The sequence below is a fragment of the Clinocottus analis genome, unplaced genomic scaffold, assembly GCF_023055335.1.
Source record: "Clinocottus analis isolate CAN_PGR_092001 unplaced genomic scaffold, fCliAna1.0.p SCAF_2, whole genome shotgun sequence".
Classification (NCBI taxonomy): domain Eukaryota; kingdom Metazoa; phylum Chordata; class Actinopteri; order Perciformes; family Cottidae; genus Clinocottus; species Clinocottus analis.
Genome location: NW_027175931.1, coordinates 27501 through 40660, shown reverse-complemented (window position 1 = coordinate 40660; position 13160 = coordinate 27501). Strand labels below are relative to the sequence as shown.

The following is a 13160-nucleotide window of genomic DNA, read 5'->3' as shown; positions in this document are numbered from 1 at the left end:
CTCGACTTAAGCGGTTTAAAGCTCTCTGGTTCGGGTCTCTGATTCGGGTTTCCGGTTCGGGTCTCCGGTTCGGGTCTCCGGTTCGGGTCTCCTGTTCGGGTTTCTAGTTCGGGGCTCTCGGCTCTCGGGTCGCGCGCACTTCCTCGTTTGGAGCGTTTCAGTGTCGCAGATACTTTACCTGCGACAGGTGCGGTCACGCAGCCACGCCCACTGGCCACGTCACCGCACGGCTCGTGTTTCATCATTTAGTTAATCATAATACAACTAACTACACGTTAGTATTGTTTAACACACAGTAACACACAGCAACACACAGCAACACACAGTAACACACACAGTAACACACAGTAACACAAAGTACGGTTCTGCAAGGGGGCAGGGGACAAACAAGAGGGAGGTAACGAGAAACAGACCTTTAGAGGGCCTGTGTGGTTCTGGACCACAGAGACCTGGATCCCTCTGGACCTTTAGAGGGCCTGTGTGGTTCTGGACCACAGAGACCTGCATCCCTCTGGACCTTTAGAGGGCCTGTGTGGTTCTGGACCACAGAGACCTGGATCCCTCTGGACCTTTAGAGGGCCTGTGTGGTTCTGGACCACAGAGACCTGGATCCCTCTGGACCTTTAGAGGGCCTGTGTGGTTCTGGACCACAGAGACCTGCATCCCTCTGGACCTTTAGAGGGCCTGTGTGGTTCTGGACCACAGAGACCTGGATCCCTCTGGACCTTTAGAGGGCCTGTGTGGTTCTGGACCACAGAGACCTGGATCTCTTTGGTTTGGAGCTAAATCAATAGTTCTGATTGGAGTGTTTTCTTGGCTTCTCTTTGATTCTTATGATCTCTAAAACAAACATTTCAGTCCTTTTGGCCAATTTGTGATATTTATTACATTAATTTGAATGAAAATATGGAGTCAATTAAACTATATTTTAATTATTACAGAATCAAGAAAGGTATCAATTGGTATTTATTAATAGAAACACACATGAAATAAATCAAATGTGTTCATTGTAAAAATGACTAAACTAATTCAACATTAAAGAATAATACATACAAATGTTAAACAACTTTTTAAATAAAACAATACATATTATTTGTGCAGAAACAAGGTTGTGTTTAAATGAAGTATCTTTAAGTTTTTGTTCATCTAAAGTGCATCAGTGGTTTTTGTTATCCTATTCTATAGCTTGGACTGAAAATAATAAGAGAGTCCCGCCAAAATAAAAGTCTTCACAACTTTACATTATGAAGAGTTTCTCAGCCGGTTTCCTCGTTAAAGATCCAGGACTGACCTGTAAAAACACATATTATTAGACCGTATGACAGAAATATACCGTATGACAGTAATATACTGTATGATAGTAATATACTGTATGACAGTAATATACTGTATGACAGTAATAGACCGTATGACAGTAATATACTGTATGACAGTAATAGACCGTATGACAGTAATATACAGTATGACAGTAATATACTGTATGATAGTAATATACAGTATGACAGTAATAGACCGTATGACAGTAATAGACCGTATGATAGTAATAGACCGTATGACAGTAATAGACCGTATGATAGTAATAGACCGTATGACAGTAATAGACCGTATGATAGTAATATACAGTATGACAGTAATAGACCGTATGATAGTAATAGACCGTATGACAGTAATAGACCGTATGATAGTAATAGACCGTATGATAGTAATAGACCGTATGACAGTAATAGACCGTATGACAGTAATATACTGTATGACAGTAATATACTGTATGATAGTAATATACAGTATGACAGTAATAGACCGTATGACAGTAATAGACCGTATGACAGTAATAGACCGTATGATAGTAATAGACCGTATGACAGTAATAGACCGTATAAAGACCGCGAGACAATGTCTGACAATGTGAGACCAAACACAGACCTTGTTGTGGCAGAGCCCGTGTCCCAGGATTAGTCCCAGCAGGGCGTTGAGGATGTTGGCTCCACAGAGGACCGTTTGCAGCCCACTGGCGCCCCCCATCACGCTGAACAGAACTAGATTCCACTGGACCACTTCTCTGGGCTCCAGACACAAACCAGACCACAAAGTCCTGTTGTACAGATATCCTGCATGACTGGGACAGAGACGGGAGGGCGAGAGTTAAGGGTACAACTAGAGACAGAGTTAAGGGTACAGCTAAGACCGAGTTAAGGGTACAACTAGAGACAGAGTTAAGTGTACAGCTAAGACCGAGTTAAGGGTACAACTAGAGACAGAGTTAAGTGTACAGCTAAGACAGAGTTAAGGGTACAACTAGAGACAGAGTTAAGTGTACAGCTAAGACCGAGTTAAGGGTACAACTAGAGACAGAGTTAAGTGTACAGCTAAGACAGAGTTAAGGGTACAACTAGAGACAGAGTTAAGGGTACAGCTAGAGACAGAGTTAAGGGTACAGCTAAGACAGAGTTAAGTGTACAGCTAAGACAGAGTTAAGGGTACAACTAGAGACAGAGTTAAGGGTACAGCTAAGACAGAGTTAAGGGTACAGCTAAGACAGAGTTAAGGGTACAACTAGAGACAGAGTTAAGGGTACAGCTAGAGACAGAGTTAAGGGTACAGCTAAGACAGAGTTGAGGGTACAACTAGAGACAGAGTTAAGGGTACAGCTAGAGACAGAGTTAAGGGTACAGCTAAGACAGAGTTAAGGGTACAACTAGAGACAGAGTTAAGGGTACAGCTAAGACAGAGTTAAGGGTACAACTAGAGACAGAGTTAAGGGTACAGCTAAGACAGAGTTAAGGGTACAACTAGAGACAGAGTTAAGGGTACAACTAGAGACAGAGTTAAGGGTACAGCTAGAGACAGAGTTAAGGGTACAGCTAAGACAGAGTTAAGGGTACAACTAGAGACAGAGTTAAGGGTACAACTAGAGACAGAGTTAAGGGTACAACTAGAGACAGAGTTAAGGTTATTGTTAGTGACAGAGTTAAGGGTACAGCTAAGACAGAGTTAAGGGTACAACTAGAGACAGAGTTAAGGGTACAGCTAAGACAGAGTTAAGGGTACAACTAGAGACAGAGTTAAGGGTACAACTAGAGACAGAGTTAAGGGTACAACTAGAGACAGAGTTAAGGTTATTGTTAGTGACAGAGTTAAGGGTACAGCTAAGACAGAGTTAAGGGTACAGCTAGAGTCAGAGTTAAGGGTACAGCTAAGACAGAGTTAAGGGTACAACTAGAGACAGAGTTAAGGGTACAGCTAGAGACAGAGTTAAGGGTACAGCTAAGACAGAGTTAAGAGTACAGCTAAGACAGAGTTAAGGGTACAGCTAAGACAGAGTTAAGGGTACAACTAGAGACAGAGTTAAGGGTACAGCTAGAGACAGAGTTAAGGGTACAACTAGAGACAGAGTTAAGGGTACAGCTAGAGACAGAGTTAAGGGTACAGCTAGAGACAGAGTTAAGGGTACAGCTCGAGACAGAGTTAAGGGTACAGCTAAGACAGAGTTAAGGGTACAACTAGAGACAGAGTTAAGGGTACAGCTAGAGACAGAGTTAAGGGTACAGCTAGAGACAGAGTTAAGGGTACAGCTAGAGACAGAGTTAAGGGTACAGCTAAGACAGAGTTAAGGGTACAGCTAAGACAGAGTTAAGGGTACAGCTAAGACAGAGTTAAGGGTACAGCTAAGACAGAGTTAAGGGTACAGCTAGAGACAGAGTTAAGGTTATTGTTAGTGACAGAGAGTCTTCAGAACCGGAGGAACAATCCTCTTTGTCCGAACAGGGGACCTGCTGCCTGTTCCCGGCATGTTAGTCCTGAAAGGCCGGTCCGGTTGCTGTCAATGAAACTTGTCAATGAGTCGGGCAGCAGAGGGCGCTCTTGTAGGGCCAGATTTACCGCTCGTAGTTCCCGGTTGCCAATGTCATACTTTCTCATTTCTTCAGGCTATTGTCGTGATCGGAAGCTATGACGGTTTACCGGGCAAAGGCAAAGCGGAGAAATGCAAACGGGCAGGGTCGACAACGGGAAAACAGTCGGAGATCAAACGCTGGAAAGTTTGGAATAATGCCAGTGTGAAGCTGAGGCTCAAAAACTAAGAAGAGTAGGTGCAGCAGACAGGTGAGAGTGTTTGAGCTGAGGAGGTGGGTGAGAGATAGAAACGCAGAGATACAGTCAGAGTCAGAGTTTCAGAGTCAGAGTGTTCGGTAACAACATGACACCCACTTTGTTGTTGTGGTTGTGTTTGTATGTCTCACCGGTCAGGCTGGGGTTGCAGTGGGACCCCCCAGGTTGGACCCCAGGTGGTGTTATACAGACAGAGGGGACCCTGAGAGAGACCAGTGGCACTGACCAGACAGCAACACCCAGCAGCCAGCAGACACACACAGGAGTTCACCGCCTGACACAACATCTGGACACACAGACACATTCATAATCAACAAAGCAACTTAATGGCCATGAACAATTTCCACATCGCTGGAATTCGTCCCATCTACCTCCAGGAGGCTGGACTACTGTAACGGTGCGTTCACAGACCATCTACCTCCAGGAGACTGGACTACTGTAACGGTGCGTTCACAGACCATCTACCTCCAGGAGACTGGACTACTGTAATGGTGCGTTCACAGACCATCTACCTCCAGGATACTGGACTACTGTAACGGTGCGCTCACAGACCATCTACCTCCAGGAGACTGGACTACTGTAATGGTGCGTTCACAGACCATCTACCTCCAGGAGACTGGACTACTGTAACGGTGCGTTCACAGACCATCTACCTCCAGGAGACTGGACTACTGTAACGGTGCGTTCACAGACCTCTGTAAAAAGTCAACCAGAAAGCTGGAGTCCTCACTAAGACCAGGAAAGTGGATCTCATCAGTCTGGTTCTGGTCTACCTCATGAACCATCAGAACCCTCAGGTGTTCTGGTTCTGTTTTACTTTCTGGACTCAGAACTAAACACAGAGAAGCAGCGTTCAGCCTGGAGCTTTTGTATGAATGTCCTTCTTGTTATATATATATATATATATATATATATATATATATATATATATATATATATATATATATATTTCCTGGAGCTCCATAATCAGAACTCTTGAGCTCACCTGGCGTCTGAAAGCGCAGCAGCCTCTGGTTCTGCTGCTCTGCACGAACGCTCGCGCTCCCAGCACAACCTGCAATCAGAGGAAGTAGAAATATAACGTGACATGAATATTCATATAAATAATTATATAGAGCAGGATGGAGAGTTTCCTTCAGGCTCTTGGATCACAGACTGAAGACCATGACGTGAACGTTCAGCACGAGAAGCTGATGGGACGCGACGTGGTGGACTTCTGGAAAGAAGTGACTTCTTAACAACCATAAAACATTTTCACCACGTTATTGATTTCAGAAACAGAAAATATAAAAGTGGAGCAGGAGACGGACCGATGGCTGCAGCAGTAAAGCTGCACCGGACCTCTTGAAGAGTTTACATTACTGATGACATCATTACATTAATACATCATTACATGTACTCATGTAATACATTAGTACATTTAATGATGTAATAATGTATTACATTATTACATGTACTAATGTATTACATGAGTACATGTAATAATGTAATACATTATTACATTATTACATGTACTAATGTATACATAATGTACATGTCAGAGTTCAAAGTAACATTCGTTCAACTTTTCCTGGTTTCACTTTAAATGGTGAAAAAATACAGATTCAAGCTGAGAGAAGAAAATAACCAGAATAAAAAAGAGAATATCCAAAATACATAGAATACACCAGAATACACAGAATACACCAGAATACACCAGAATACCCAGCACAATACACACAACTCTGCCGCATGAGTCAAACACACACTGCAGGGTTTTCATTGCCACATGTATCACACAGCATATGACACACACTCTCTCACACACACACACACTCACACACACACTGCGCATATATACACACACACACAAACACACGCGCACACACACACATGCACACACACTGCGCACACACATACACGCACACACTGCACATATATACACACATGCACATGCACACACACACACACACACACACACTGCACATATATACACACACACACACACACTCACACACACTGCGCATATATACACACACGCACAAACACACTGCGCACACACGCACACACACTGCACATATATACACACACACACACACACTCACACACACTGCGCATATATACACACACGCACAAACACACTGCGCACACACGCACACACACTGCACATATATACACACATGCACATGCACACACACACACACACTGCACATATATACACACACACACACATATACACACACACACACACACACACTGCACATATATACACACACACACACACACACACACACACTGCACATTTATATATATATACACACACACACACACACACACACACACACACACACACACGCACACACACACACACACACACACACACACACACCAGGAAGCCGGACCCCCACAGGCCCGTGGCCCAGGTGGCCTCTCTGGTCACATGGCCCTCCAACAGGAAGTGGATCTTCAGTTCAGGGAGCAAGAGCAGGATGTTGGACAGCATGCAGACGATCGCCAAGGCAACCAGAGACACGCCCACACACCGCAGACAGCTGGACACACACATCTGTCAGAGGTCAGAGGTTAGGGTTAGAGGTCAGAGGTGGGAAGTTAGAGGTAATGTTGGTCCTCTTTATCAGATATAAACGTAGTATTTAACAGTAAATATAAACATGTAGTATTTAACAGTAACTACAACATATTCATTATTTATTATATTATTATTATTTTTAATATTATATTTGTTCCTTATGAATGTGAGTGAGACTTCAACCGGTTTATTATTCAACAATTTAAAGAGAAGTCAGAGTGGAGACGCTGCTGCTGACAATAATGCTGAAATGTCACATGATTCATCTGTTAATGTGTTCATGAATCTGTTAAATCTGTTAAAGTGTTCATAAATCTGTTAATGCGTTCATAAATCTGTTAATGCCTTCATGAAACTCACCCTGAAGATCTTCTGCTGAGCCAGACGAGGCGTTCAGGGTCTGAAGTTTTATTCTCCACTGAGTCGCAGGAGGACACGCCCACGACCAAATATGGAAGCAGGAAGCTTCATGAGGCTTTTTAGGGGCATTTATAGAAAGAAGGCAACAGATCCATCAAACCAGAACACGAGGGAAGAAGAACTGAGAAGTGAGAAGTTACTAATTTTACTCAGGCTTTGGATGCATTTCATCACGTCTGCTCCTGTAAATACACTTTGAGCAGAATACTAGTACCAGAAGTTAAACACAAAGTACTACTACCAGAAGTTAAACAGTATACTAGTCCCAGAAGTTAAACACAAAATACTAGTCCTATGACATTTGAGTCCACTTTATCTTTTCCTCAGTTCAGTCATTGATCTTCATCAATGAAACCTGTGATTGATCATGTTAGATCTTCATCAATGAAACCTGTGATTGATCATGTTAGATCTTCATCAATGAAACCTGTGATTGATCATGTTAGATCTTCATCAATGAAACCTGTGATTGATCATGCTGGACCCTCATCAATGAAACCTGTGATCATGTTTACCATCTGCAGTTATTTCAATGTGTCAGATAGTTAAACATGTTATCAACATATTTTATATTAATATAAATATCAGATCCAACTCAAAAACAAAATGCTTCCTGTACGAAGACTAAAACACGTCCCATGATTCAGCAGATAAACCCCACATGACACATTTAGGAAGTTTACAAGTGGACATTAATAAACCTCAGCAGAGCATGACGAGGTCACATGACCACAGGAAACCACAGTGGTAACTGAACTTCCTCAAAGTCGACCTGCAGACAGCAGCTTCACTCAAACTGAAGAACAGCTTACGGTTCAATATTAAGTCATGGATCTGAGATTGGGTGTTCAGGCGTGTAAGGGGTTGCTGTTCGCTGCCAGAGAGGTGGTGCAGGTGAGTCCTGGGTTTAGCCCGTACCAGCTAGTGTTGGGGCATACGGGTCACTTACTTTGCTGCATGATCCGGTTGCCCAACCAGAAGCCCCTCGAAATTTGATCAACTAAATTAACGGGTTCCGTCATCGGTTGTACTAGGCTGGGCTGAGGCTAAAAAGAGTTTAGCCTCAGCGCAGAAGGAAATGAAGCGACGATATGACCGCAGAGGTGAGATCCACCAGTTTAGTCCTGGCAATCAGGTTCTTGCTTTGTTGCTGCTTGTGGGTTCACCATTTCAGGCAAAATTTCATAGTCCGTTCAGTTTTGCATCAGGTTTCTGAGCAGAACCATTTGTTATCGACACCTCTCAGACCGGTGCTGATGGCAGGGACTGTGGGAAGACAGTCACTGGTTCATTTGACGGTACATGAGGATGAGGGGGTGGTTAGCCCTGATGAGTCTGTTGCGGGGCCGGTTAAAGAATTCTGAAACACTGGAGTCTTTGTTTGGGCACTTCACGGAGTTGACTGTGAAATATTGTGGCTGACGCTTTATCAAGAGCCCCCTGCTCTTGAGTTGTTTACTGTTCAAAAGGAGTCTACGGAAGTGGCCCCAAAATAGATTTTTTTGTTGCGCCATGTCAGTATCCCTGAGGGGAACCTTGTTTTCATGAGGTGACGATCCTCCTCCCATGACCGAGGTGTCACTGTTTCGATCCTGTTACAGGCGCTGATTGGCGTGTCGTCAGCCGGCGTGAGCCACACCTGAGCCGGAGTGGCCTGGCCATAAAAAGGCCTTCTGCATTGAGCTCGCTCTCGCTGGGGGAGGACATCTGGCGTGTTGCTGGCATGGACACCCTTGCTGCCTTATCTTTTGTACCTTTTTTCACACTGCCTTTAACATTGTTAAAAATAAACCTCTTGTCAGCAGCTCACTCGTTTGTCTTCCTGTTTGTTGCATCCAGGTTGTGACAAATAGACAAATAACAGAGACCACATGCCAAATTCTTCATCACTGATCAGAAACTATCAATGTTCCCTTACTGGTCTCCATTGGACCTGCTACTCTGACTGGTCTCCATGGGACCTGCTACTCTGACTGGGCTCCTCTTGCTCACTGTTTCACTGTAAAGTGTTCAGTTACCTCCCCGAGTTTCTCCCCCAGCACCCATGACATGAACAGACCGTAACATTGTTTGGCAACGTCTTTATTCAGAACGGCACTGTCCAGGTACGCGGCTCTGGCAGACTGCGTCTCTTACTCCTTCGCTTCTCCGTACATCCTATAACTTGTATAGGGAAGACACACAAAACACGCAATCTGCTCGAGCTGAGACTCATTAGGTATCATTTCCGGTACTAGTTCCCTGAGCCGCTCCTCTCTGCAGCTGAGTCTAACCATGCCCCCAGCCACCACATTCCCCTACCATTAGATTAGGGGTGCACCGCACTCTCCTAATATAATGATCTCTAGTTTAAGCTATCACTTTTAAAGCCCAACAGCTCATGTATTTGCAGGTCAAGACAAACGTCTGAAACAGGGTGCAAGGATACCCTCTTGACAGGGTGCAAGGAGACCCTCTTGGCAGAGTGCAAGGAGACCCTCTTGATCGGCTGCAAGGAGACCCTCTTGTCAGGGTGCAAAGAGACCCTCTTGTCAGGGTGCAAAGAGACCCTCTTGTCAGGGTGCAAAGAGACCCTCTTGATACGCAGCAAGGAGAGACTCTTGACAGGCTGCAAGGAGACCCTCTTGACAGGGTGCAAGGAGACCCTCTTGACAGGGTGCAAGGAGACCCTCTTGTCAGAGTGCAAGGAGACCCTCTTGTCAGGGTGCAAAGAGACCCTCTTGTCAGGGTGCAAAGAGACCCTCTTGTCAGGGTGCAAAGAGACCCTCTTGTCAGGGTGCAAAGAGACCCTCTTGACAGGGTGCAGGGAGACTCTCTTGACAGGGTGCAAGGAGACCCTCTTGACAGGGTGCAAGGAGACCCTCTTGACAGGGTGCAAGGAGACCCTCTTGACAGGGTGCAAGGAGACCCTCTTGACAGGGTGCAAGGAGACCCTCTTGACAGGGTGCAAAGAGAGACTCTTGACAGGGTGCAAAGAGAGACTCTTGACAGGGTGCAAGGAGACCCTCTTGATAGGGTGCAACCTTGTTTTGGGGAACAGAACCTTGTCATGAAGCGCTAAAGATTCATCATAAAATAGAAACTCAGACATGCATTGCTGTGAACAACGCACTAGCCCAGTTCACCCAAACTCAGAGTAATGATGCACAGAAAGACATTTTAGATCACTCAATGTCCAATCCCATGTTCACTGGTACCACCAGCTCTTTGTGATCTTCCTTTAGTTTCAAATCCAGACCTCTCAGGTTGTTCTGCTGGATCTTTAGGTTGCTGGAGTTTCAGCTCCAGACCTCACACTGAAAAGACCAGCAGCAACAATAAACTGGCACTTGTATTGATTATGAACTTTTTACCTTTAATCTGAGAACAGAAAACGTTCTAAACAAAGTCCTAGTTTTCACAGGATTTTAGACAAAAAAAATTCAACCAAATAGACAAAAAACAAGAGAACGTAGTGTTGGGAACTAAATGTCTCTATGGTGGCCTTCTTAGGACATTTCAGACTCCGCTTTATATGGGACACAAAGAAGAAGAGTTCAACCACTCATGCCGGGGAACATCTCGGTTAGAGTGGCTTGTTTTCTGCTTCTGGAGGAGGAAGAGGAGGAGGAGGACGAGGAGGAGGGAGTCTCTTTAGTCTTAGCAGAGGAGGGGGTGGAGGACCTTTGAGTCTTTGCAGGGGGTCTGGTGGGGGAGGCGGAGTTGCCGGACTCCCGTCTGCTGTGCTGGCGGAGCGGATACGGGTCAGAAGACCCTCTGCGTCGGTCAGTGGATCTCTGCTTCTCTTGCTGGTCCAGCTCTTTCTGCAGAAGCAAAGCTAGCCGACGGTCCTCCTCTTCCTGCCGGTGTCTGCTCAGAAGCTCCGCCTCCAATTCAGCAATCTCCAACAAGGCCGCCCCCCCCACCTCCAGAGAGGAGGAAGAAGAGGAGGGGATGGAGTGACAGCCTCGGCTGGTGACCGTCTCCTCCTCTTCCTCAGACATCTCCAGCTCCGAGCTCTTCCTCTTGGCCGATCCATCTCCAGTCATGTGACTCACCGGAGTCGGGGCATGAGACTGGACCTCTACTGAGGCCGACGCAGGATCTGATCCCGGCTGTTGGGAGAGGGGGCACTCCACCTTCTCCTGAGAGACCAGGATGTTCTCCTGAAACAGGAAGTGACATCATCAACATCTTCCTTCAGCGTTCCAGGTTAAAGCATTTAATACATATTTGATCTTTAAATTCATCTAGGGCTTTAGGAGCAGTGGGCTGAGCCCTCTCTCACGCAACAGATAGCTTAGCATAAAGTTCACTCCATCAAGCTTCATGTTGAACTGTTCCTTTAAAAAGATTTCACAGAATAACTTTACCTTGTTGGCCAGGAAGTTGCTGTTGGACGGAAGAGGGCACAGAAACCTGGGACAGAGACCACAAGAGACCACATGAGACCACAAGAGACCACATGTCAAATTCATCATCATCACTGATCAGAAACTATCAAAGTACCCTTCCTGGTCTTCATGGACCCCGCTACTCTTACTAGACTCCTCCTACTGGTCTTCGTGGAACCGAGTTCATCACATCACTGGTCCCTGAACCTAAAAGTGGACCTACTTCTCCATCAGTCCTCCCAGGACCTCCTTTCTCTTCTTTTTCTTCGCTGGAGTGACAGTAGCAGGACCAAAGTTCTGAGAGACGGGAGCCGAGTTCTGCAGGAGAAACAAACTATTAACGTAAAGACTCTCTGGGCTCCACCAGGACCAGGACCTCAAGGGGCACCTGGACATCAGCTCCACCAGGACCTCAAGGGGGACCTGGACATCAGCTGGAGTGAAGCGAGGACCCTCTGACAGAAACACTCACCAGCTGGCTGCTGAGCAGTCGGGCCAGTCTCTCGTCTTCTTCGTGCCTCCTCGTCGTCTCCTGCTGCAGATCCTCCTCCTCAGCCAGCAGTCTGTGGATGTAGTCCTCACTGGCCCTCCTCTCCTCCTCGTCCAGGGCTCGCTTCTCCTCCGTCAGCTTTTTTACATGTTATGAGCAGGAAGACAATATTCGGAACCAACATAATGAGCATCTGATCACCTGAAACTCAGAATGCTTGTTCATGTTCCTACAGGAGCCCAGAAGGGACAAACCAAGATGTTGTGAATCAAGATACTGACTTACAGAAATGATCATAATGATGTTCACGGGATGAACTTACTTTGGTGACCTGGTCCTCGTATTCCTGCTTCAGCTCTCCAGGTTGACTCACTCTGGGAAAACACACAGAGACTACACACACACGTAATATATGAATTATGGGATGTATGCGTACACCACTTATCGTCAGGATCCGTGAAGACCAACAGCATTATGGGACGTCTGCGTACCTCCCGGCTCGTCCTCGGCGGCGTCCTGCCCGGCGAGGCGGCGCTGACACTGCAGAGGGAAACGCGTCTGGATCTGATCCCACAGCTGCTGGTCCACCAGCGTCCTGCTGTTGAGACGCGCCCACGTGGAGACCCTCTTCCTGCACAGAGGACAGCACAGCGTGGCTTTGTCCACGGACTCCAGGAAGCAGGCCTGCAACGAGAAGAGATATATATATATATATATATATATATATATATATATATATATATATATATATATATATATATATATAACCCTAACCCTACATATATAAATAAAAGTATTAGTTAGCTTTTCAAAATGTAGCAAAGTAATGATGTGTGTGTTACCTTGCAGAAGGTGTGTGTGTGTGTTACCTTGCAGAAGGTGTGTGTGTGTGTTACCTTGCAGAAGGTGTGTGTGTGTGTGTTACCTTGCAGAAGGTGTGTGTGCAGGGGAGGGTTACTGGCTCCAGGAAAAGCTCCAGACAGACGGGGCAGCGGCAGTCGTCCAGAGAGAGAGCTCCTCTTCGTCTCCTCCCTCCTTCCTCACTCACCTTTACCCTCCTCATCCTCACTCTGAAGGAAGGCCTGACAGAGAGACAGGTACACACAGAGAGAGACAGACATGTACACAGAGAGAGACAGTCAGGTACACAGAAAGAGACAGACATGTACACAGAAAGAGACAGACAGGTACACAGAAAGAG

The 13160-nt window shown here is 45.8% G+C and overlaps 2 protein-coding genes across 4 annotated transcripts in view; both read right to left on the bottom strand.

Moving 5' to 3' along the window:
- Positions 1-1237: 1237 nt before the first annotated feature.
- LOC137791055 (transmembrane 4 L6 family member 5) lies at positions 1238-6652 on the bottom strand. The gene is made up of 5 exons (XM_068585759.1): positions 6476-6652; positions 5093-5161; positions 4239-4393; positions 1924-2116; positions 1238-1291 (listed from the first exon to the last, which is right to left on the bottom strand). Exons 1-5 carry the CDS (start codon positions 6650-6652, stop codon positions 1238-1240), a joined length of 648 nt encoding a protein of 215 aa, XP_068441860.1.
- Positions 6653-9993: 3341 nt separating this feature from the next.
- rnf168 (ring finger protein 168) overlaps positions 9994-13160 on the bottom strand; it is a 14675-nt gene continuing 11508 nt past the window's right edge. Inside the window, exons 6-12 of one of the 3 annotated variants that reach the window (XM_068584551.1) lie at positions 12885-13041; positions 12451-12643; positions 12282-12352; positions 11942-12097; positions 11693-11787; positions 11449-11494; positions 9994-11241 (exon numbers count right to left, since the gene is read on the bottom strand). In XM_068584551.1, coding sequence (XP_068440652.1) covers positions 10633-11241; positions 11449-11494; positions 11693-11787; positions 11942-12097; positions 12282-12352; positions 12451-12643; positions 12885-13041 — 1327 coding nt within the window. In that variant the 3' untranslated portion in view covers positions 9994-10632. The remainder of the gene's footprint in view (positions 11242-11448; positions 11495-11692; positions 11788-11941; positions 12098-12281; positions 12353-12450; positions 12644-12884; positions 13042-13160) is intronic. The other 2 variants (XM_068584550.1, XM_068584549.1) reach the window with 2 other exon arrangements.